This window comes from Gasterosteus aculeatus, chromosome 6, assembly GCF_964276395.1.
Source record: "Gasterosteus aculeatus chromosome 6, fGasAcu3.hap1.1, whole genome shotgun sequence".
Classification (NCBI taxonomy): Eukaryota; Metazoa; Chordata; class Actinopteri; order Perciformes; family Gasterosteidae; genus Gasterosteus; species Gasterosteus aculeatus.
This window is the reverse complement of record NC_135693.1, coordinates 12502365-12527607: the sequence shown is the minus strand read 5'-3', so window position 1 is coordinate 12527607 and position 25243 is coordinate 12502365. Positions and strand designations below refer to the sequence as shown.

At 44.9% G+C, this 25243-nt stretch overlaps 1 protein-coding gene across 2 annotated transcripts in view; it reads right to left on the bottom strand.

Annotated features, from left to right (window-relative positions):
* pax2a (paired box 2a) overlaps positions 1 to 24004 on the bottom strand; it is a 28029-nt gene extending 4025 nt beyond the window's left edge. The window contains exons 1-10 of one of the 2 annotated variants that reach the window (XM_040179287.2): positions 23350 to 23996; positions 21859 to 22024; positions 20630 to 20827; positions 17249 to 17334; positions 16968 to 17087; positions 16066 to 16110; positions 9302 to 9477; positions 7158 to 7278; positions 1250 to 1477; positions 228 to 329 (exon numbers count right to left, since the gene is read on the bottom strand). In XM_040179287.2, the coding sequence (XP_040035221.1) occupies positions 228 to 329; positions 1250 to 1477; positions 7158 to 7278; positions 9302 to 9477; positions 16066 to 16110; positions 16968 to 17087; positions 17249 to 17334; positions 20630 to 20827; positions 21859 to 22024; positions 23350 to 23392 (1285 nt within the window). In that variant the 5' untranslated portion in view covers positions 23393 to 23996. Of the gene's footprint in view, positions 1 to 227; positions 330 to 1249; positions 1478 to 7157; positions 7279 to 9301; positions 9478 to 16065; positions 16111 to 16967; positions 17088 to 17248; positions 17335 to 20629; positions 20828 to 21858; positions 22025 to 23349 lie in introns of both variants that reach the window. The other variant, XM_040179291.2, reaches the window with a different exon arrangement.
* Positions 24005 to 25243: the final 1239 nt, after the last annotated feature.

Here is a 25243-nt window from a genome sequence, read left to right as displayed (position 1 = left end):
CGCACGCTAACCGCGGCCTGACAAAGCTATAACAAGCTCGCTCCAGTCCTTTGGGTCGAGAGCAACGCGTTAAGGCTCCTTCAGTATCTCAAGTCGCGATCGTGTTTTTGTAAGTGTTACATGTTTAGGTGACCTCGACAAGATGGAGTGAAGGTTAGCACCGACTGGAAATAAATCTTGTAATAGTAAAATTAACGGCGTCGTAAAAAGGGAGCAGCGACACCTACCAGGGACCATTCCGGCGAGCGTGGAGGTGGGGTAGCTGCCTTGTCCTGTGGGCGGGACATGAGGCGGGTAGCCAGGTAAGGTGGTGCTGGCCATGTCTCGACCTGCGGGCACACGCGGGTAAAAGTTGAACATAAATGTATATTTTCTATATTTACTTAAACCTCAAATGTTATTTGAATCATTTTTTATCCAGAGTTTAACGCTTAAACTCTCCAATTATACTTTTCATAAAGAAGAAACACCAAAGTGAAGCTATGCAAATATTCACTGAGAATAAGATCCAGATTAATCGGAAATTAACCACAAATATGCCACACAAGTGTCATGAAGTTGCATAATTTTTGTCTGAGCTGGATATTTATTGTTCTGGTGAATACATTGGACGAATGGTGCACCGTGGACAGGATCACCAGTCAATCTCACAGGCCCATATGCGTGCTTATTTTTGAGTAAACCCACTCAAAATGGGTTAATGAAATGATCTTAACAGTGACTATAACATGAATATGCCGGCGTCCTAAGCAGCTCTTGAAACTGAAAGCAGCATTGGGCAAATGTGGGCTCTTTTTGCTCCACATTCAGTTTTATAATGAACTGTGACAGCATCGGGGTTGGCGGGATGAAGGGGCGCACAGGAGCAGGACATAGAGGTCCAAAACATCATCAGCCCTACGTCTCTGCCTCCGCACCCCCTGTTTCAAACCCCCCTTTGGTCTCCTCTTAACCTTCAGACCTTGGGCCTGTCACGAGGCTGGAGGGACCCGCAGGCCTTTTGTTAAACCGAGAGGGGGAGAGAGCTTAATGAGGGGCGAGCAGTCCGTTCTGCTTGTGTGAATAAAACAGCAGGGCCACAATGCATGATGGGATTTATGGCTTTGCGACATGAGAGACAGACACTTTAATTTGTTTAATATGTTGGTTAACTACTTAATTATTAACGATACACACAGATAAATCATCTAAAAGAGTCAGGTGTACTGGGTTTTGATCTGGTCACAGGGCCTTATGGGTAAAGTTGTACCTGCTATAAAGGGCTGGCTGGCATACTGGTTGGCATACTGGCTGTAGTGGGGGCCGTGGGCATGGGCAGGGTAGCTGGGAGTAGAGGCATCTATAGAGAGGCCGGACTGGTGGGACAAGATGTCGGCTAGAGCAGAATCCCCAACAGAGGAGGGGGTGAAGGGGGCAAAGGATGCCTCATGGGGCTCTCGCTTTACACACATGGAAGGCGGATATGATGGGTGAGCGTCTGCCAGGTGGAAAGAAAAAAGAAGAAAAAAAAAAACTAGATGTAATGTAGACATGCAACTCCGGACATACATTCACATCAGTCACTCGGATGAAGGGAGGAATAGATGTATCGCCTTCTAAATGTCTAAAATAAGTAATCAAATAAAAAACTTCTGTGCAGAGGCAAAAACAAACCAACTGTGTCGCAATATCGGGCTTTGATTCTGTGAAGCGCTACCATAACACTCACAATACTAGAGCAATAAATCAAACAGAGACGGGACTCTAAATCCTAAGCAGATTTGTCACATAATTTAAAGGAAGCATAAAGGATAAGGATCATTACAAGAAGTGCAATTGCTCTCAGACAGTAACTTCCTATATTTTACTAACTCATAAACAGACATTTCATATGAATCCTGAATAGATAAACAGTCTTTAGCAGTTGATTTGTTCATTTACATAGCAGATAATAATAATCTCATATGTACCCAGCAGTAATTCATTCGACTAAGTGGAAACGCACACCAGTGAAATGTTACAACAACACCTCGCGCCTGATCAATCAAGCTCAAATGCGTAAAAAATTTCCCCAAGGTTTTGGGGGAAAACAAACAACATAATCTCACGGCTGCTTTCTCACAACAAAATCACTCCTCCCAAATAACCCAACAATCGGCTCACAGACGGCTCAAAACTCTACACTTTGAACTAATTTGGCTGATGAGTCTTGGCATCTTTCATTTCACCGGCTCTGCCTCTTGAACCTATGCAATCAATGTGAGCTCTGTCTCCGGCCTCGCCACGTCTGCCGCAGAGCCTGTTGTGTTCGCTGGGGCCTGTAGGGAGAGATGGCTCTTTCCCCGCACCATGATAGCCTCATTAGCTGCTTCCCCCATCATTGTTATTTTACAACAGGACTGTGTGTTGCGATTCCTCATTAAGATAAGGGCTGTTCTATGGAAGGGGGATGCAACCCTGTCAGCACTATGAACCTAATGCCGGGGGAACGTGACTGCTTTCCCATAAAAAATCTATCGCAGGATTTCCAAATCTCTTTGTCTCTGTGACAGCTGTAAATGGACATTTAGACAGAGGTAGAGCAATTACACACAATGCTCTCATCTTATTGAGACAAATGGCATTGTTATGGAGGGAACAGTGCAATGTTTAACTATGGAAGTCTTTTTTTGATCATATCATTAAAAACTGGTTGCCATGGATCTCGGGCATGAACAGAAATAATCTAATGAGTGGGACTTGCAGTAATTGCACCGGCCTAAAGTCCGTCACATGCACTGTACAAGTATGTCGCAGATTTATTAGAAAAAATGTCCACATGTAGGCAAATGACTGGTGCACAGTTCTGTTCTTCATTTAATTATATCTAACACGTCTTTGAAGTTGAAACAGCTTTGAAAAGTGCAGTTACTGATTGGGGTGCACAACAACCTCCATCCACCATCAGGATCTGATATACTATGGACCACGCAGCAGATAGTGTAAATCAATATGTATTCAACATGAGTAAGACTCAACAACGGATGGAGAACATAACCATTTAGAAGAGCAACCAGAAGTTAAAGGCTGATGTTAACAAACACCAAACTCAACCCAGGTGTGTTTACACGGACACTTCCTACACACTTAGGCCTCGCAGGCTTCTGTTTTCTCAGCGCCCGAGCAGCCGTTGTCAAACAGACAGTGGTTACGATGCAACAACAAACCGATACAAACGCCGCGTTCAAGACCACTGAACTCTGAAACTAATCAGACATGGTGTTGCTTATTGTCCTGGAGACGAGGCAGAGCGCGGGCAGGGGGAGCCTGTCAAATCACAGGCCCTGATGATGGAGATGGAAGATAAACTCAGGGTCCTTGGGGACTCTCCTCCCCGGCAAACACGTCTCTGAGAGAGTGGACGCTATAGAGTTCTCCAACATCTGTCTCTGCTCCACCCCTGATACCACGTCTGCAGACCCCATCAACCATAGAAATGGACTGTTCAGATCGGTCCTGGGTGTGATGCGTCCAGATATAGCTACAACAGCCTTCTCTAGTGAGCTTTTCATTTTTAAACATACTCCGAGGAACTGTGGTACACAAAACATTTAACTGGCAGAACTGTTGTTTTCAAAGGCTGATACGCGATCTACGAAGAACTGTTTTTTTCTCCAGTATGTTCAAGATCCCAGTAAAGTCATTTGGAGAGGAGTAAAATATAAAAGTACAGCCTCAACTCTCCTGCATCGTAGAGGTGGTCCTTTATAACCTCTAGACCCGGTAAAGAGCACAATAACATAATATCTAAAAGGCTGCAGACAGTTGTCGGTAAATAATAGCTAATGTGCCAAATAGCTTGAAATCTCAGTCAACGGGTTCAAAGTAAGTCATTATCAAATTTGTGCTCAAAGGTTAGTGCGCTGGGTGATATAAACATTAATTTCAGAGCTCGGTTCCCCAGGCGTTAACTGAGCTGAGACCCGCCGTTTTGTCACCAAAGCCACACACCAGGCACCACAGGTTGAGCTGTTTCCCACCCAGCAGAGAAGAGCTGGTACCGCCAAGACACAAAATAGACTCAGAATGAGGTCTACATTTCAGCAGAAATTAATCACAGAGAAAATGTTTTTTTTTTTTTTTCCTGCACCTTACTAGCAGAGTTGAGATGAGGGAGAGCGAGCTAGATGAATTTATATATATATATATATGAGTGGCTGAAAAGTGCTGCATCTTTGCATCTGCTGGAGTTTAAGTAGGTCAGAGGGGTGCCCACTTACACCCAGCGTCCCCACAGGCTCTGGTGAGAGTGATTATGGAGATAAGCCATTGCACAGACGAGTGTACGCTCATTGGGAAAACCCTATTTGATGAGAAGAAATATTGTATTGTATTTTGTTCTACATACTGAGTGTCGAGGATTAAGGCAACTGCGGTCGAGATGAAACCGAATGCTTTATGTTACTGAGTGTGTTCACGTATTATTAGACAAGAGCCAGAGACCAGGAGTTAATCATGACAGGCTGTTCTTCCAATGGACGCCGTGAACGGTTCACAGTGTTCCTCCACTGGACACGACAGTTTCACTACGGCTCGTGAACACGCGGAACTAAGATACCCGTTTACTTCTTAACCAGTCTGTTACGCAAAAATACGACATGTTAATTGTCACAGATATATGTGACATTTAATATCTTCTTGTCAAATTGACAAGAGGCTTCATTTGTAACGTTTTATATTATAAGATTATAATTTCCTTGTATACGATGTGTACGCTTCTTTCACAAAATATTTGCATCACAGTTTGGATTTGCTTGGAGAAAATCTCAATAATTTCTAAATGACTTGTTTCTTAATAATCCCCAGCGGGATGTTTCAGTGCCCTTGATTTAGCTCTCTGATTTAGATGTCTTTTTCACACATCAGGATATACAGAGGACACAAAAGATGGCCGACATTACCTTTGCTAGCGCCCTTGGAATGGAAAGCTGAGCACTTCATTAATCATTCATCTTTAATAGATTATGCAAATTTCAGGACATAAAAATCAACAAGATCAATAACTGTATGAATTTTAATTGGGAGCAGAAAACATTTAAAGAATGAATATAATCTTGTGGCTCCTTCCAGTATGAGAGCATAATTTATTGATAATTGGATCCAAGCCTAAGTGTGTAAGGTAATTTAGCATTTTTCAGCCTTGGCATACATTCCTATTTACACGCGCTAATGGCAGAAAAAATAATATTATGCAGCAACAACCTACATCCGACCAAACGCTTCATGCATTTCTTTGCAAAGTCATTAAAATTAAGTAATAAAAGCTCACTGGATATTACTTCTGACTTAATTTGGTGCTCAAAATAATCACTTTCTAATGCTGAGGTTCGTTTTCATGTTCCACTCTGAGAAAAGTTTTCTTAGATTGGCTCCTCATTATGCAATTTGTGGCCGTCATATTTCGCCTTAGGAGGTCCCTGGTCCCCCAGGTGGCTTGAGGGGCCACCTGCTATGAGTGTGCTCCCCAGAGCGAGACCGCTTTCATAGGAGGAGCCCGGCATAAAAGACAAAAACACACCTTTCTTCTCCTGAGGCCCAACTCCCTGTAGCGAACCTACCGCCCACATTCAGGAGTAAAAAAGGGCTCTTTCTTTTCCTACAGCTGAGTGTCTGGGTCCGGGGCCGGACTGTGGGGATCATTTGAGAAGGGCCACTGCAGTTTTCAATCATGCTGTCCTCTTCTTTACTTACTCGCCCTCTTTCCCTCCCTCCTTCACGCGCGCAAACGCACAATGGACTCATTGACTTTGATGCCCAATGCATAATTATGGGTGTTTTATTAAAAGGCCGGCCTATTACTCTCCAGTCAGTGCGTCCATCGGTTAACCCAAAGCCTCTCCGGGGGAAAGAGGCTCAGCAGCCACATTGAAACCAAATTTCAATTAACCAGACAGCCATCAACCTCGACAGCGGAGCGAAAGAAGCCGCAGCGTAATAGAGGGCGGGTCAGTGTGGGTTACAGGATACAGATAGTTAATACTACACGATATTCAATACACCGCATCTGCCGTTACCTGTTGGCGCTCGGCGGAAGTTACTCTGAAAAACAGCGGTCAGTTCATAAGTCGGTAAAAAGCCCCCTGTAAATTTCCGAGTGTGTTTCACTGTCTGATCTGTAACTGGGTCTCTCTCGCTCTCTCTCTCTCTCTCACCACGGCGTGAGGCAGCCAGCCAGCCCCGGTGCCATTCCAGCCGCTGTCAATCAACAGGCTATCATAGCCTTTGATGACAACGCGGTGTCGCGGCGAGAACAGCAGCTGTCTCTTATGAGAAGTGCTCCCAGTCAATCTGTTAGCGGGCCAATCGGGGCTAACGCAATAGCCAGTTAGGAGCAGCGAGTGGAAGGCCTGTAGGATTTAATGGGCTCAGATGATATATCGCCTCGCTCTGTCCCTCAGAAATAAATACACAGAGTGTCTCAAAAAGTGGCTGCAAGAGCGTTTTTCATTGGGTGATAAGGATTTAATATCGCCAGGGAATGTGAGCACCAGCAGGGAGCAGCAGTCAAAATCTTGTCTGCTTCGATGTCCAGATGGTATTTTTACAGAGCGCAGGCCGAGTTGATCAGAAACACATATTAAAAAGAGTTAATTAAATGAATTATGCTGTATTTACTATTAGTTATTATATGATTTATGAGGGAAAAAGCTAAAAAATGAAGGACCAAAGAACTGATCATTATAAGCACCCTTAAGTGTGATAAAGGCACTTGAGGGGAATCTGGTCCACGGCCTTTTCAGTAAGTTCATGTGAAGTATAGTCTCATTTATAGCTGCAATGGTGTGCACATGATGATTATGTGATTAAATTGGACTGAATTTTTTTATCAGGAGGATGAGGAATGAGATTATTTGCTAAATAGTTTATCAGATTCACTTGTTTGGCTGGTGACAGACAACAGAGTGGAATTTTTCAAATGGGAAGCAGAATTTTAAAAATTGACTAGAGTTTGATGTGCTTGGTTATACTCTAACTAAATACCAGGAAACCCTATCGAAAGTAATCGCAGCAGAAGAAATACTTCAAATACACGTTTTTGTTGTGTTGTCATTGTTCAGCCACCTTGTTGCAGATGTTTTTGACCTGCTGCAGCTGCACGTACTCTTTTAGGGAACCATCTAGCGTGAGTCAGATTGTACCTGTCACAACAGAGTAGCTCTGGGAGACACTGGAGGCGAGGTCGGCGCTGGCGCTGGAGGAAAGGCTCGGCTTCACGTCATCCAGGCCAGGGTTCAGGGACGGGAGTGAGTACTCATTCGCCTGTAGACAAATACACAAAACATGCAAAAATGTGTCAGCGGGGGAAACGCACAGGTGAGCATGGATGGCGAACATAAAGAGCAATTCAAACTTTTTATAACAAAGAATCTCACATTCCACTAGATGATGCCATTAAGGCTCGGGAGCCCGCTTCGGGTGTGAGATTGAGAACAGATTTCCCTGTTATATGTTAGATATTTCTGAAGGAAACCCCTTATTTTTCGGAGGGAGCTGTCTGCGATCCTTTCACTGTATTTCCTTCTGAATATTTCCTGTTAGTATCAGCCCACCCTCGCCCCCACCTCTCCCTTCGCCGACCCGTCCCGACCCCGCTCCCCGTGCTTTACCACGACCCATGATGTATGCATGCATTAGTTCTTGTCTGAGAAGAAGGCAGAGAGGGATGAGAGAGAGGGATGAGAGAGAGGGATTGGGAGAGGAGTGAAAGGACGGGGTGTCAGCTGGCTCTTTGTGCTCCACTGCAGTCATCCCTGTGACCAGTCAAGGGAGGAGACATTCAGGGCTTTGTTACAGGAGGGACATGTGGTGTGGATTTTTAAAGGGGCGTACAACCTCAAAAATCAACCTTTGTGCTTTGCCTCTAGGATGAACACATAAAACTGAGTTAATATCATATATAATACAATAATAATAAGCCTTTTATACTTCTAATTGTACTTTATATTGAATACTTCCATTACATAACTCTTCAACAGTTTAGTGTGCCGCCATCTCTCATGGTTTACACTTTTATGATCAAAATATTTTTATAACACTCTACTGCACTTCATGCAAAGATCAACCGACCACCAAGTATTTATCACAGGTTGAGACTGTGGCAGCTGTGATGAATCCTGTTTGTCAATGAGATGACACTTCCTGACCTGACCTGATCTTCTTTGAAAGGATAAGTGTGCGTGCACGCATTTGTGTCTGCGAGGGTTCGTGCCAGAGGGAGTGTGTGTGTGTGTGTGTGTGTGCATCTGCTTGTCTCAATGGGACGGGGTCCCACAGGGGTGAGCTGGTGACCTCAGTCTTGTCTGCCTCTATCCCAGATAAACTCTAATTGTCTGCTTACAACTGTTCTCTGGCACTAGGCTGGATGTTCCTCTCTATTCCGCTGGGCCTCAGCAGCACAAGAGCCATTTTGTCATGCAGATGGGCTGTGGGCAGGGCTGGGCAGCGCTGGGCGGAGGGGCGAGTGGCAACCACAGAGAAGTCTGAATGACCCGACCACATGGCTGCCAGAAGTGTGGGAGGGATGAGGCCCATTCAGCCTGGCCTCTTCAAAATGGCTTTTTAATGCCCCGATGCAGACACCAGACAAGCCCTTAATAGCCTAATATTCCACCTTTTCACCAGTTTAAGAAAAGGAGGGGGGTGTTGAAAACAGGGAGAAAAATGGAGGTGCAAGGAAAGAGTGAAACGCAGCCTGATTAATATTACATTAAATTAAAACTGATTTTTCTGGACCATTCCGATGCCGTTTTTCTCCCCCCCCCCCACCACCTTCCTCTCGCCTTTTTAATACCTTCTCCTCCACTCTTTGTGATTGCAAGTCATTTCCAATTCGTTTTGGTATTGATCTTGCCGTAGAAATCACTTTGGTAATTAGCTGCATTAGGGGCTGTATAGCCGGCTGAGGGGCTGTCCCTCTGATTTATCGCCGCTGTAATTCCCCACGATTGCACAGAGATGAAAATGAACTCAATTAGGGCCCTGCTCAGGCTGCACGGGCACCCAAATAGAGTTCCAATGCAAAAATTAATAGTCTCTTGTTGTTTAACAGTCTAATGCATGTAAATAAAGGTTACCCGCTGAAACCGGCCGTGGGCTTGTGAGGCACTCGGAGCAAGAAGTTGCACAGATCCTCCGCTCCACTCGATCAGTACGTGTGCCAGATTATTCTCTATGTAATGTTAAAATGAAATCTGAAGCATTTTTCCTTTGAGAAAGACAGAAAGAAAGCAACGATGGGCGGGGCAAAGCTGTACATGTCAACGTCTAGAAAGCGGGGGCCAACCTGTTCGGGTTTGATGTGTTCTGAAGTGGGGAAGACATCAGGGTAAGAGGGACGCTCAAACACGCGGTCCAGGGCCTCCAGCTGCTGCTGGGTGAAGGCGTCCGCTCGCAGGTGCTTCCTTAAACTCTCCACACTGCCCTGAGAGTCGCTGCCCGGACCTGAGCCATCGGAGCCATCTAGAGAAAGACGGAGGGGGGGGGGGAGAAGGGAAGGCGATGACATTCTACATCAGGGCGTAGCGCCAGTCATTTCACCCATTGTTATTCTAGCATACCGGCAATGTGAGCTAAGCATAAGGAGATTGTTTGTTTGTTTTTATACCCCACATGTCTGCTTTTTTTATCTCCCACTCTGTTTGTAGCCCAGCCCTCTCTTCCTCTCACACCCATACCCCCCTCACCGCCCCCCCCCCCCCCCCCCCCCCCCCCCCCCGCCCTCCCACACCTCTCCTCCTCGTGGCGGTCAGCATGTGATAGGTCCACGGTAATTGATGGATTACCTTCAGTGCAAATATATACTTGTAGGGGAGAGCGTGTATTTCAGGAGGAGAAAGCGGGGCTGGCGATTACATATAGAGCCTCTTATTCTGCCAGCGGGAAATGGAGGGACATTATTGAACTGAACTATTTCCTCCTGAACATATTACCCTTTCCTCTCTCTGTCTCCCTTTCTCTCCCTCCATCCCCCAAACCATTGCCTGTCTTCTGGAAAACAGAATGGACCGGGGACGGCACGGGGGGCTGAATGAGGACGGGGGGGGGTCGTCGGGGGGCAAGCGTATGCATTTCCTCACACGGTCACACTCTATATAAACAAATGAGCCCATGCTTCCCTCGTTCTCCTGATCTCTGACCCTATCAACTGGGCCGGGGAGCCCGCGCCGCCGCCGCTGCAGCTTTCCCTCTGCTCACTCATCAAGTCCTGAAGACTGGAAAAAAAAAAGAGAGAAAGAAATCTGCGGCTAAAACCTCCAGCCAGCATCCAGAGAAGCTCCCTCTAGGCTGCCTGCCTCCAGCCGCCCTCCCTTCCTCACCGCACCCCGCCGCCAACAGCGGATGAGGGCTTTAGCTCCCATACAAATCTGTCATTCTAAATTTGCAGCAGATTATGTTCTCTCCTGGGCGAGCCGGCGGTGATATATGATATGCAAGGCCGCTATTGATTGCCTGATCCGCCAGCAGAGGAGGGAGGCGAAATGAACTTGGAATGAACATCATGCCTCAACTCATTGTGCGTATAATACTCTACTTAATCCCACATTTTTCTGTGCTATGGAATTCAATTGATCAATCATGTTCCACTGATGGTACCATTTCAGGGGCGTTATTGCCATTCTGCTCGGCTGCTTGACCTTTTTTCAATGGCTGAGGCCAGAGGATGAACCCGACTCGCACCAAGAAATAGATCCACGGGGAGAATGGAATAGAGGTGTGTGCGTGTAGATGGAAGGATATGTGTACATGTGTGTGCTTCTCAGCTAAAATATATTGACTTTAGCTTAGTCTAGCATTTATGAAGGAATCTGTTTTTTCCCCCTCCTGCAACATGTTTTTCTCCAACCATCCGTTAACCAAATATTTTAGCAGTTTCCATTTATTTTTTCTTCCTCTCAAAATGCTCCCTTGGGTTCAGGGTTGCATCATTAGTGTTGCTGTATGGAACTCAATTGTTGTTTGCGGTACAGAAGAAAATAGAGTCATTAATTATCAGCTGGTCTGAATAAAAAGACAAAAGATTCATGCGTGTACTCCGAATCCCCCCAAACACACTTTATCAAGCTTTCTGAACTGGATTCCCATCATAAGACATGTGATGGGAACTATGCAACCATGCAAACTAAAGCCTCAATAGGAAAGGTTTAAACCCAATTGATGAATCTTCAAATGGATTAACATTAATTTTAATACAATAACTAACAATAAACTACAACAAAACGTGTGTGAAACAAGCCTTAGTTTTAGTCATGTAAGACACACCATTCTTTTCTTTTCTAACCCTTTAATAATATAAAAATATATTTCAACTGTATGTGGTCAAAGACAAATTGATTTGGCCTGTAAATGGAAATAATAATAGTAAATCAATTATTTTCAGAATTTGCCATTAGAGGTTCATGTTTGACATATATCATAAGATGGCTGCAATAAATCAGATTCATCCTTTGACAGTGAGCGTGTCAAGTGGAGTGTGAAGCCCGACTGTCAGATGGTTTGCGTGTGTGCGTGTGTGTGTCTCTGGCTAGCTCTATTTTATCAGTGTTTCTTCAACCCCTTTGGGCGTCTCAGCAGGTATCCTCTTATCAGTGTCACAGCACTCTGTGTTTTAACACCAAAGTGTTAGAACACAAACCAAGATAAAAACAAGACCTGGTGACGTTCACACACAACCCCTAAAACCATGTGCTTATGGGAAAATACTTCCTCTGACGGGCCTAAATAGACGGAAGCCTTCTGAACTCGTTGTGTCAAAGTTATATAATACATAATGATGACAAACAATTAAAGTGGACTTTGCACAAAACTCAATGGACACGAAACTGCAACTCTGCTTGTTGAACGATATTGTGATAAATGGATCCTTTTCTAATGTGCACACTTGTACTCTTTCAGCCATTTGTACAAACGCTCACAGAGAGCCGATGTCAGTAGTGACTGTGAGGCGGAGCACAATGGTATCAAAAGCTGTTTGGCTTTGTCTCTACGGGGGATGTTAACGTCCTGCGGTGGCTTGGTGGCACTGTATGTCCCTCTTTCATCTCCCCTGTCCCTCTGATAAGATAACTCAGCGGAGATTAGAGGCGAGGGCTTGTTTGAAAGGCAAATGAATTCCTACAAATTGCCCGGCTCGCTCCGTAAATCAGTGTCACAAGGTTTTTTTTTTTTCTAGATCAGAGGGAAGCAAGTCTTTTACAGATAGGCGAGACGACGCTATCGCAAATTGTAGATCATTTGGTGATGTTTTTTAAAAACGCAGCTATGCTTGAACAAAAAAGAAAAGAAACAAGAACGCAAACCCACTGGTATACCCGAGAGGATGAACGCTGCTTCCCTGTGAGCCAGCTATATTTATGAAACCTCTGGAGCGGAAAGGAGATGTGGCGGGCGGGGTGGCGTTGGGGGAGCGAGCTGGAGAGACGCAGCAACACCGCCATGGCTGTTAAGATCCTGTTATGTTTGTTGCGTGTTTAAGAGCTTTATTAATTCGATTTAGCACCAGCAGCCAGTGTACTGACTGTCAGCAGACACGCCGATGCTTATTTGGTATTTGCACTCACTTGGCAGTGAGTCTGCGTCTCGTTATTTTATTTACTTTCATTTAAATTCTCAGTCACAAGCCAAAGCGGTAGGTTTGTAATAAATAAATAATCTTGACTACATGACTATTTGGTAACAGTTGGTGAGTTTATTATAATGAGAAGAGGGGGCTTTAGATGAGCTGGTAGAGACAGTTGGAGTTCATCCTGCATTCTTCCACCTATATGTCAAAGTGTCCTTGAGCATTAACATGACCGGAGCCATTGTGCACGTAACCAACCGCCAAATGAAAGTTGTATTTGGTCACTGCGTGAAAAATTGCTATTTTATCTAATCAATATTTGACAGTGTTGTAAACTTTTCAGATATAGTCTTGAAATAAGGCTTTAGAAAAAGAATATTGTAGGTTACTGCGCCACAAACTAGAAAGAAAATGTATTTCATTAAAGCAAAACAACTACTTGGTTTGTGTTCCAATCATTTTAAATACCATTACAGCTCTTGTTTAAAAAAGACAAGTAATTTAGAAAAAGTGACATAATATGAGAATATTTTTGACATCTCGCTCTTTAGGAATAACAATTTCTGTCTTGTTTTCTTTGTCCTCCTCTGCTTACATCTCTACCCTCCTCTGGACCACTCTGCCGTTTAGTGTTGCCACCCTGTGTGGCGAGTATTTGTGGAAATGCAATTAACGTATCCCCTCTTTGCTCTTGCCTTTTCTCCCTCCTCAAGCTGAGTAGTGCGCCGCTCCATTAATTCTCGGCATCGCTGCCCGTAATTGACTTTTCTCTGACATGATTCCTCTCCATTGAGTGAATAAACTCTCCTTATATTTTTGGTGACGGATCTCCTCGTATACTGTTTACAACAACACGTCGGGTCTCACGAAGCTGTGTTATTGAATACAAACTCGCGCGACGTGGAAAGCAGACGGGATGTTAGGAGGAGAAATGTAATGCTGAAGAGAAAGAACGGGCAGAGATGGAGCAGAGAAGGAGGAGGGGGAGAAATGCAATGTGGACCCTTTTGTGTCCTCCTCTACTGTCGGGTCCCTAACAGCTACTTGTCTCTATGTTACGCTCTGTGGCCCCTCTCAAACCCGGGCTTTTCTCTCTCACTCTCACCCCATCAGGGCCATCATGGCGCTCATGATTCCATTTATTTCCGCCTCGCTCTGGATGCATTTATTTTCTAAAGTGATCCTCTATTGACTCATTGTCATGGACTGGCTTGACTAGCCAACCAGTGTAGGCCTGGGTTCAAATCCATATACTAACTGATTCAAACTCCACCAATGGCTCATATGTGTTAAAGGATAGACAACGGACGATCTCCACAAGGGCCAAACATCAAATTTGACCAAATCAAAACAGCAACTGTATTCATTTTTCCTCACGCTACTGAACAAGGTGGACATGACTCTGGCTGCTGCGTGCGATCATTCTTTTATGTTATGAATGAACAAGCTGCTATGTCCTGGTTTTTTTTTTTCTCCCTGCTCACACACTTATCGGCTCCTTCTACACACACATCCCACGCTACAATCACAAGTTATGACCTTTGGTTTCTCCATCTAATTCATCACTGTAAGCTCCCTACTGCCTGTCCTCCCCAGAGCTCCACTGGGCTCCATCCAGGACTCAGAGAAACGTACGTAGGTCACGTCAACCTGCGCACGGCATACAGCAGCAAGGTCAGCAGCAACCTGTCATGGTGCATTAAGACACGGATGAATTTACATACGGCTACAACGCCATTAAAAACGGCCGGTCCTCCAAAGAGAGAATGAATCAGAGAGGTAACCGGCGCAAGAACCTCTTCGCAAAACAACTGCAAGGTCCGAACTTGTGATCAACGAGTTCATGGACTCCGTGCTCTTTAATGCACTTTTTGACAATCGCACAGGAGTCGTCAACCAATCGCGTGTCTGTCTTTTCTTGGCTTCCACTTCAACCTCGGGTCTCAGTGACTGAGTGAGAGCACGCTGTACAACAGGCTAATTTCCCCACTTCACTATTAATGCATTTGGCAGGAACAACATTCCATTTCCTGTAATGAGATACAAATAAATCTGGCTACGGATAGATTCAGGGGGGGGGGGGGGGGGGGGGGGGGGGGGGGGGGCAAAGGAGGGGGGCACATTGAGACGCATTCTCCCAGCACTGGCATAATTGGTATCGCTGCTTGCAGACATGCAAACCAATCTCTCCACAGATAGGGCAGAGACTCCCCCCCACATCCCCCCCCCTCCCCCTTAAGGCTATTTCTTTTGTCTTTTCGATAGCTTGCACATCCAAGATAGAGGGAGGGAGGGCAGAGGGGGGAGAGGAGAGATGTTAATTTGCGAATTAATAGCTTTTCTCTGCAGAATTGCAAATTCTTTTAAATGTCACAATGTTCCCCGTGTGAAGAGCATCTGAAGCCACAAAGTTACAAACGGACACACTTAACACACACATTTATGTGCACAGGTGTGTATCCTGTATCTGCACGCGTGCACAAATCCTAAAACAAATCAACCCTCGCTCAACAGCAACACCTTTTAACCCGCTGCTCCTCCATCTCTCTTTTTACCTCCAACTGTCTTCGCCCAAACCGTCCACTGCTACATGCGACTTTAAATTTGAAATAACACACGACGACGACGACAGGTTAATGGCTCTGATGGCACCTGCGTCCCTGAAGCTCGTCTTACGAGGACCCGGTGTACATAACGCGTGTCACACTACATTATCTCAACAGCCCTCCACTAATAGGGACCTTTTTCTTCCTCAAAGGGCAAACGCTGACTTCAGCCACACTGGGATTAAACGCCAGCGTCACTGCACCAGCAGTACGAGAGCTACGCAATGCTTCGCTTCATGTTCATCTCGGAATCACAATGCAGGCACAAAACGCGTGGCGCTTTAAATCTTCGATTGGTTTACAGACATGCAACTCACAGTCATTTGTAGAACATGGAAACTAGTTCTCCCGTTGTTTTGTAATGTATTATTTTACTCTGTTATATATTTACTTTGATGAAGCAGATTCATTTGACTATAGGTAAGATTGCTGTAGGTAACTTTCCGCTGTGACAGATAGTTTAAGCTTGCGCAGGTAGGCTGTCTGTCTGCAGCTTTCTTTTGTCGACTAACAACAATTCGGCAAATATTTGTAATAATGTGGTCAATTGAAAATGAACATGAATTATAAATTACAACAGACATAATAGTCCAAATTAAGGCTAAATATAGAATTATTGAAAAATAAACTGCATCTGGCTGTTTGACATCCATAAAATAGCAACTAAAATAGCAACACTGCGCATTACTTTATATAGAAGTGCACGCCCTGACAGCCACTTTGGCTTAATGCATTTTAATTTCTCAGAAGATTATTTATCGGAAAAATCTTCCCTGCCTCGTCCCCCATAAACTCAAAAACCCTGGAAGAGCAAAGACAGTAACCGAGAGGAAAGCATTGTGATCGGGTTGATCGAAGCAAAAGAGAAGGTTTTCAACTCACAATGTCCAATTTTCCTTCCATCCAAGTGGTTGCCGGTCCAGAGAACTAAAGGGACAGAAGCATAAAAGCAGGTGGCCTGTTTTGATGAGTGCTCTTTGAGATCATTTTCAACAATTTCATCCCGTCAGCCCCCTCAAAGGAGCACAACAGAATCACACATGTACATGCGCACACACACACACACACACACAAACGTCGCCCCCTCCTTGCCTCCACCGGTCTGTTCCTACACCTGTTCCGGCCTCCACCGGGGACATGTTAATTCATAGGCATTAAAAAAGCCAATTGTTTGCAAAACCGATAATCTATTAGCCCTCAGGCAGTGTGTCCACTCGCTTGCCTGGCGTAGGGATGAGAAATTCTGGCTCTCGCCGGATCGCCTTCCACTTAATCTTAAGTATGTCTATGGCTATTTTTGTCCTAATACCCTATTATACTATCTTACAAAAATAATTGCTGACTGAATATTTTACTGTGATTCAGAATGAAATATATTTTAGCAAAGAATGCAGTTTATAGTGAGCCAGTGAGCAGTTTATAATGATTCACTGATAGCGTCGAGGCCAAGGGGGGGGGATTACAGTTGTATGACAGCCATGTGCGATATCTACAGTACTTCTGAGTGAGCTATACAATTGAGACGCAGCTCTGTGGGCGTATGGTAAAACGCTGGGCATCCAAAAGCCGATTGAATCGCAACACTCTCTCAACGCTCACCCTGCCTGATAAACAACATAACAAGTCACTGGAGACGGCACACAGAAACACACTTGGCCGCAGCGCTGTCATGAATGCCATCTTCTTCAAGTACAGGAGGAGGGGGAAAAAAAACAAGTAGGAGACAAGTGATGGAGAGAATTAAAGGGATGAAAAACAAAAAGGGTCTCATGTGTCTCCCTCACCCTCGTCTCGTTTCCTCTTCTCGCCGTTGGAGCGGGGGATACCCAGAATGCCGTTGATGGAGTAGGATCCTACGGGATCGTTGGAGGCGCTGCTCACCGGGGGCGAGGCCGTGCTGGGAACTGACAAAGAGAGCGCCGAGTTAGTATTTGTGCGGCACGCATGCGTCTCAATTGTGTGTTTATTTTCCACCGCATGTGTATGTGAAAATGTTTCTTTATTCCTCCTGCTTCGGCAGCCCCGACCCGCCTCGTGATCTGCACGCAGCTCGGCTCACGCTTACCTATGGTGTGGCCCGGCGTGGACAGAGGCGTGACGGATCCGTCGGGGGACGGGTGGAATTGCTGCTGGACTTTGGTGCGGATAATCCTGGCAAAGTGAACAACAGACACGGATCAATCAATACCGCTTCCAGAGCGTGGGGATTTCACGCCGCCGGCCCGCCGTGCCCTGGGACGCTCGAAAAGGCGGGCGCGTTTGCGTCCACTTACACCCGTGCATGTTCAAGTGCGCCGTCGTTTGCCGGCTTGTATCCTGGTATTCGGGCCCCTGTCACAAATAGCCAATCTCAGGGCTTTAGGGGCAATCTCTCCTCTCCTGTGTGAGGCTGAATGGGGGCGCCGCCCCCCCGAGATTGTGGATTCAATCTAGCTGGATCCTGAGGTTAGAAATATGATAAAGTCCCCATACCAGTAAGATGTGATGTGGCGGGAAAGTCTCCATTGCACTTTGGTCTGAATGATCTTGCAAACAAAGCATGAAATCACATCAATTCACCTCAATGATCAGCTTCACTGGCTTTACCTGGCCAGCTCTAATAATCTCCCTCTCCTGCTCCCCGCTCTCTTTTCTTCTCCCCGCTCTCCCTCTTCTCTCTCCATCGCTCAAACCTGATCTTTCACTCCTCTCTCTCTCTCTCTCTCTCAGCCTTTTCCTCTTTTCTTATTTCCCCCACCGTCCAACGCGCTCTCCGGTTTACTGTACTTACAATGTCTGTCCTTCAAGCAAATCATTTCTGTCTTTCCGTCTTCGCTTTTCTTCACTGAATTTTTGTTTTGCCCGCCTGTATTCTCTGTCACCTCTCTGGTGTCTGTTCTACTGTTTAGTCTTTTTTTCTTTGGTCAGTGTAGCACACGGGAATCCTCGCGTCTCACTGAGGATCAGAGCCTATTGATTGGGACTCCGGGATAGAAAAGTTGACGACAAATGGTGGAGAGGAACAGCAAATGCAAATGGTGATCTATAAATTACATGTGACAGGAAGGCAATAGCATCTTATTGACCCGGCCGGAGTCCACTGCCACATCCGATGTATTTTAAACTTTGGTGCGCTCAGAAATAAATAAGCAAATTATAAAACGTCACGATAATCCTACATTTTTCAAAAGAATTATTATGGCTGAAGTAATCCGAAATTTGAGTATTGTTGTAAAGGTACAGTGGGATTTACACAAGCTCAGCTTTAGCTCTTATGGGACATGATCACATTACATTAAACCATCACTATGGTAATCTTTTGATTGACGGACGAACGCGAGATCAGTGAATAACAGGCAGCGCTGCGTACTGACAGAAATCCCACGTGGAAGCTCTCTCACTTAGGCGAGATAAAAACAAAGGTTCTACAGCGCGCAGATGAGGCCGGGTCACCAATCACATGTACATCCAGCAATGAGCTATCAACTCCGAATCAGGCAACTACGGGGTTAACTTCCTCGGGGGCAAGAATATACATCAGACTGTTTTCATTCCCCTCACTATCTCATGTGTCCTTCCTCCTTCAGGCAGGCCAACAAAGGCTAGCAGCCTCCTTCAGAAAACACACATCAATATTTTATTTGAATTTCTAACATCTCGCCACCACCGCAGTCATCTGACCTGATGACTCAAGGGAGCCTCATAAATTCAAGGACTTTGTTTCAAGTCTATGTTGTTGATATCGAATAAGCAATTTAGATGGGTGAATTAACGACTTTGGGGTTTGGGTGTTGTAAAAAAAAAAAAAAAAGAAATCCCAAAGAAAGATTTAAATGTGGATCAATATGATTGAAAGTCGCTGAGGACCTTATGGGTATACGCCTCTGTCCTCTCTCTGCGGCAACAAAACAAAGTGCAACCCAGCCTCTGTGTAATCTTTAATAATTCATGCTGTAAAAATGTGCTTAAAGCCGGGACATCCTCTTTAGTCGACGGAGCAAAGGTCATCTCCTTAACCACAAAGACCACCAGGGGTCCGCTGTGCCTCTCTCTCCCCGTGGCTCCCTCGCGTCCTTCCTACCCTCACTTTCCTATAGACTTACCTTTCACAATCCCCCTTTAACAGCAACAGTGGTAAACAGAAAACAACCGCAGACATTTACAACAGCCTGAAAATCACGTTTTTTCAAGAGCGAGAGCCGCTGTTTCTTATGTCGTAAATTGTCAGGCCATTTTTCAGGAATTTAGAATACTGTTTTATGCAGTCACAAGCCCCGGTGTTAATCATTAATGTGCAGCCTACTCAGTTTTAAAGGAAAACATTTCTCCCATTAGTTCTGTTGCACACAGCTCAAACCCAGCAGATGGTCCGACATGTAATTGTAACACGTTAAACATTGCCTCCGCACACCCTTAAATACATTTTCTTTTGGGTTTTAGGAACAACAGGTGAAAGGCGCCCAAAGACCTGTTGAAACCAACATTTCCATAACAGCCTGATTTTATTATATGACGTTCTCTTTTCCTTTTTTTGGGGGATAAAGATCCTTCCATCTCCTACATTTTGCTGGATGTGTTATGAGACTCTCCAGCTCATTAAAATGTAATGCCGATGACCAGCTCTCTGGAACAGTGCCTCCTAACCAAAGTTCATCACTCGTAGGCTCTGTGGGGTTTTTTTTTCCCCTTCACGTTGCACACATGCACTCTTTTTTTTTTCACCGGCGGCCTCTGTCTAAAGATACTTTGTCCCGCTTCGTGTGGAAAGGCGAAGGTGTAGGGTGTCTGCTGCTTTAGCTCCTTAGAACAGAAACTCTTTTATAGTCCATTTACCCAGAGGATCAGCACTGTTTTAGGTCGGCGGGGGCTTCTGTGTAATATCTAAATTAATTCCGCATACTCGAACGATACGCACGATACACGTTGATACCGGTTTGATTAAGGTCGTGACTAAAATCGGAATCATTTAGATGTGTCCATCCGACGTGAGCCTAATTCACCTCGCTGTGGGAAAAACAGAGCAATGAAGAGGCTGCCGCGTGCCGCCGCCTCTGTCGCAGTGTGGTCCGCGTATCGAGCGACTTCGTCGGGTATTTCCTCCCGCCTCTGGATCTGGTTACGCGCTATCGATCGGTTTTTTATCGAGACAGATGCGGTTCTTCGTGGCTCCGGCCTCGGCGCCCCGCGCTGCGCTGTGATCGTGGAGGAGATTGAATTGCACCTGTGAGACCACCCGGGTGGACTCGGATCGGGGAGGACTACAAATCAGCTCGGGGTGCGATCGGGACATTTCAGAGATGATTTGTCCCGACGGCTCATTTGATTTTTTTCCTTTTAAAATTTTGGCTCACGCACATTTTGCGCATTCGAACATTCGCTTCAGTCATTTCAGCGCGGAATGCCGCGTTGATAATTATCATAATTTAAGAATATAACAATGTAGGCATACATATTATTTTCCACCTACCTGTTGATGGATGACACGCTGGGGACAGTGTCGTTGTCGCAGACGCCCTCGGCCAGTAGTCGGTCCCTTATCTCCCAAGCGAACATGGTGGGATTCTGCCGCTTATAGTCAGCGATCTTATCCACCACCTTTGGAGTTGCAACCTTTGGTTTGGAGCCACCGATGACTCCAGGTTTGATACTGCCGGTTTCATAGTACCTGCATGGGGACAGAGCGAGCGTTCCTGAATGGATCCATCCTTAATTCAACAATCCATTCTGATTGATGGGGCAGGGGGTTTAATTAAATATTGTTTGTGTGGAAACAAATCTCGGCCGATCGTTTTTTTTATAGAGCCAAACGTACCTAGAAATATGATGGCGGCTTTATTCTAAAAATTGGTGTTGAAATGTGCTGTTATATGGGCCTAATGGTGTCAGCTGGAGGGTGAACAGAGAGGGTTTTTCAACGAAAAGTGGTGTAATTAAAATCACACAATATAAGCAGTGAGACGGACACAAAGGACAGTTTAGCTGTAAAAGCACAATTTAGACCTCAGTTCCAGTCTCCATGAGCTTACAGTAACATGCACGACATGCCACCATGACCTATTGGTAAATGTTGGTGACAAACATTCAGTGTGTGTGAAATGAAATACCTCTGAAATGCCTTCTGATAGCTGAAAAAAATATATTTCAAAATATTATCTCACAGCATTTGTGCTCTGAAGTTTAAAAAAAAAGATGTAGACCTAATTTATGGTTTGAAGTAGATTTTACACTGATTGAAAATATAGTAACGTGAAGTGTGTATTTGTGATATTTTTCGCACATAATGATACTCAAATGTAAATTCATAATGGCCACATGTGTGGTCTTTTTTAATATTCCAGATCGAGTATGTAGACTGTTTAAATTACCTTCATAATTCCCAGTCTCCTCTGACATTTATACAGCCTCCCAAACCTTTATTAATATTTGTTATAACCCCAAATGCTTAGCTAAAAACGTTCCTCCTACATTGTAGCTCGTGATTATTATGCTTTTCTCATACAAGGCTGCAGGTGATGGATAGAAAATCTCGCAGAACTGCTGTGTACAAGCAAAAAAAAAAGGACGAAATAAAAAAAATGCCCAGCCTGTATAACCAACGGCCAGGGCTGAAATAGAGCTTGGTGCGCATATACGGGCTGTAGAAGATTGATGTTTGACACACATAGGGCTCTGTTGGTGCCGGATCCCCCCTTTTACCTGCCGAGGATTTTGCTGACACAGCCGTGACTGACCCGTAGCTGTCTGGAGATGTCGCAGGGCCGGACACCCTGGTGGGCCAGCTCCACGATGCGCTGCCTCACCACGTCCGGGAGGGGTCTGCCGTTCACAAACACCCCGCCGAGCTGGTTCACACCGCCGTGCCCTGCGTGGGACACAACAGCGGCACAGAGGAGCATAACATTACGTACCTGCAGAGCACACGTTCTCTCTTAACGTGGATGCATCACGGGGGTGGGGAGGGGGGGTATTTCATTGGAATGACTCATTCAGGTTTTTTTGGGGTCTAAAATTATTAAACGTTTTACCATGCACACGTACAGTATCCAATATGCGAAATAAGCATTTTAATTTAGGCACATATTCTTTGCTTGTACATGAACCATGTACAATACAACTTTAATACTGATAATAATACTAATACTAATAGTAATACAGTAATGATAATAATAACAATGATACAAATCGTATCACGACTGTGGAATTATATATATATATAAATATATTTACTTTCACATTATTTACGACATTTTACATAAAATAAATAGCGTTTTAAATAACACAATACATACAAATATGCCTCACTGGCCTCTTTTGATCCCGCTGAAATAAAAATAAAACTCCCCTGTCCTCGTGCATTGTCAGTATATATATTCTAAGAGCACCTGCTCCACTGCAGCCTAACACATGTCGTAGATATAATGTTTCAACCTGTTTAATTTTCCTCCCACAGTCATTATAAATAATTAAAATGAGCTTTGATAACTCATATTACAAACGCGGATGGTGCGAATGAGGCGAATAAATAATTTACAGCAGCCCGGGTCTTCTTTACCCCTATCGTATGGAGAAGAAAACATGAAGGAAATTCACAGAGTAACTGCATTCTTTTTATCGTTAACCAACTAAATCTACAGAAAGATAAATAAAATGAAACGCTGACAGCTATTTACAAACAACGTGCCCTTGTTTTAAAGACACCAAACTAATTTGACAGGTAATAAAAAGCTCTGTATTTAAATTGAGGAGTTTCCATTATGTCACTTTAAAGTGAATGCAACTCAACCCGGCTCACATTTCGTCATTTGGATTCAACAAAAAGCTTCTACAAATAAGGAAATAAAAGTCTCCAGTGAGCCACGTGCTCTGAACATCGTTCTCTGCGCCGTATAAGTAAGATAAATACATATATTTTTTTAACAACTTTTCTTGCAAAAGTTGCCAATGTCTTAAGGTTGTTGTTTTTTTTAAATGATTTATGATCCTGACACGTTAAATATTGCAGAACTATGTTCATCTTCGGTATAGTAATTTAATGTTGCTATAATGCTTTAATGTTGTTACCATTCATTTTAAAGCACCATAACCAATTTCGCGCGGCATGTTTTACGTGTAAACTAGACCCCGATCACTGAAAACATCTTCGACCTTATTCGTGCACGACTTAAACTCAACTAATTCAATACTCACGGTGCATCGCCGAGAAGGGGTCCGCTTTGCAGTGAATATCCATTGGATAGCAAAGGAAAGAAAGGTAATCGACTGAGGTCGCCGTTTCGCCTCGGGGATGCAGCTTTATTTAGGTAAAAAAAAAATTTTTAAAAAAAAGTATGATTTCTAATTTGGTGTACAACCGTCCGTGCGCCAGGAGTCCGCAGCAGTGTGGCAACTTCTCGTAGCGATGCTGAGTTTTTTTTTTTTCTTCCTCCTGCTCGGGTCTGAACTCAGAAAGTCTGTCGGAAGGGCGGTCAGGTGCGGAGCATGACCCACGCGTGTGCAGAGCGCGCCGGCCGCGGCAGCATTGACTCAAACCGGCTCACTGTTCGTAGGACATCGTGAGCAAAACAAAAACAAACACACACACACACACACACAAAACGAAAAGAGCTGAAGTCTCCAAGGGTCCGACTCGGGAATCTGCGGCCGAATTAAAAAAAATAAAAAATAAAAAGTCCTTCTTCCTCTGGCGACGTGGAGCGCAGGCGGGCGGGCGGGCTGCTGTTCAGTCAGACAGGGGCGGAGATGACAACAACACGGACACGGCGAAGTACGGAGCTGTGTGTCCCCCTCTCCTCCGGAATGGGCTGTGACTGAGCGAAGCTTTGGGCTGAGAATGAAACCCCTCTCCTCGTGTGTCTGTTTCTAAAAGCTGCAGTCCCACACCCCCCCCCCCCACCCCACCTCACCCACCCTCCCCCTTTCCTACCTCCATCCCACAGATCCCCTCGCATAGAGATGGATGACTTGTCAGACAAAGGCAATAGATTCCAACACTTTGTGATTCGCCCACGTAAAAAAAAAAAAAAAAAACTGCAGCTCAAATGAGGAGGTCCCTGCATCCGACAGCCAGGAAGGGGAGGTAGACGAAACGGGAAATGATGAGACTTTGTGGTGAGGAATTAAGCAAATTAAAGGCAGGGGGTTAGAAGAGAGGTAAAGCACGGTCAGGCATGTGGACATTGTTTCTTAAATGTTTTCACGTGAGGGACAATGGAAACACATGGTGAGACCGGGACCCAAACGGGGAGGCCTTTGTTGATATTCTTAAATTGATACCGATTATAAAACAAGATATTTAAAACAATCTCAGTCCATAGATTGTCATGTTTTTTCGTGTGATTCGAATAACAACAGCATTGATCTATTCTCTGCACCCAATAACCCACTCGGCCTCTGTAAAAACTCGAATAAGCAGTTATCTTTTTTAAAATATAACATTTTGTGGTGTTGGAACCTTTTGTTGTGTTTTTACAGCATCGCCTCTCGTTTTCCTATAGCTCCCTGTTCTTCAACCTGCAACCAAAGACATCCTTTCCGAGTTGTGAGTTCAGCACCTTGAAGAAAAAAAACAACACTTTCAGTGACTAAAAAAGCGGCTGTTGCCTGTTGTCCTGCACGACTGCAGTTGCCCCTGCGCGTGGTCGGACAGCATGTGCTCAAGGTGAGATCCCAGTCAGTCAGCAGGCCGCCAGCAGCAGCAGCAGCAGCAGCGTGCACGCATCGCCTGTGTGCAGCATCGCTCTGTAGATGGCGCTCACACAGTAGGTTTATGCAGCCCGCTGTGCTCGCGCAGGCAGCAGCCGGCAGGTAGGCCGGTGCTGCTGGAGCTGGCCGGGTCAAAGGTTGGGGCGGTGGGGGTAAACCTACTGTAGCGGCATTATGCGCTCTTAATCTCTTCCGGCAGAACTCAATCAAAAAGGAAACACAGAGAAAAACGCGCAATCAATGAAGATTCTTCGATTTTTTTTTTTTAAGTGTGTATTCTAATGGTTGATATGAGTCTCAACACTTCTGCATGTCTGTCAGTGAATGTCGTTTAGGTAAATTAGCTCCATCTCAGCATAATAATGTCAGATTGATCGTT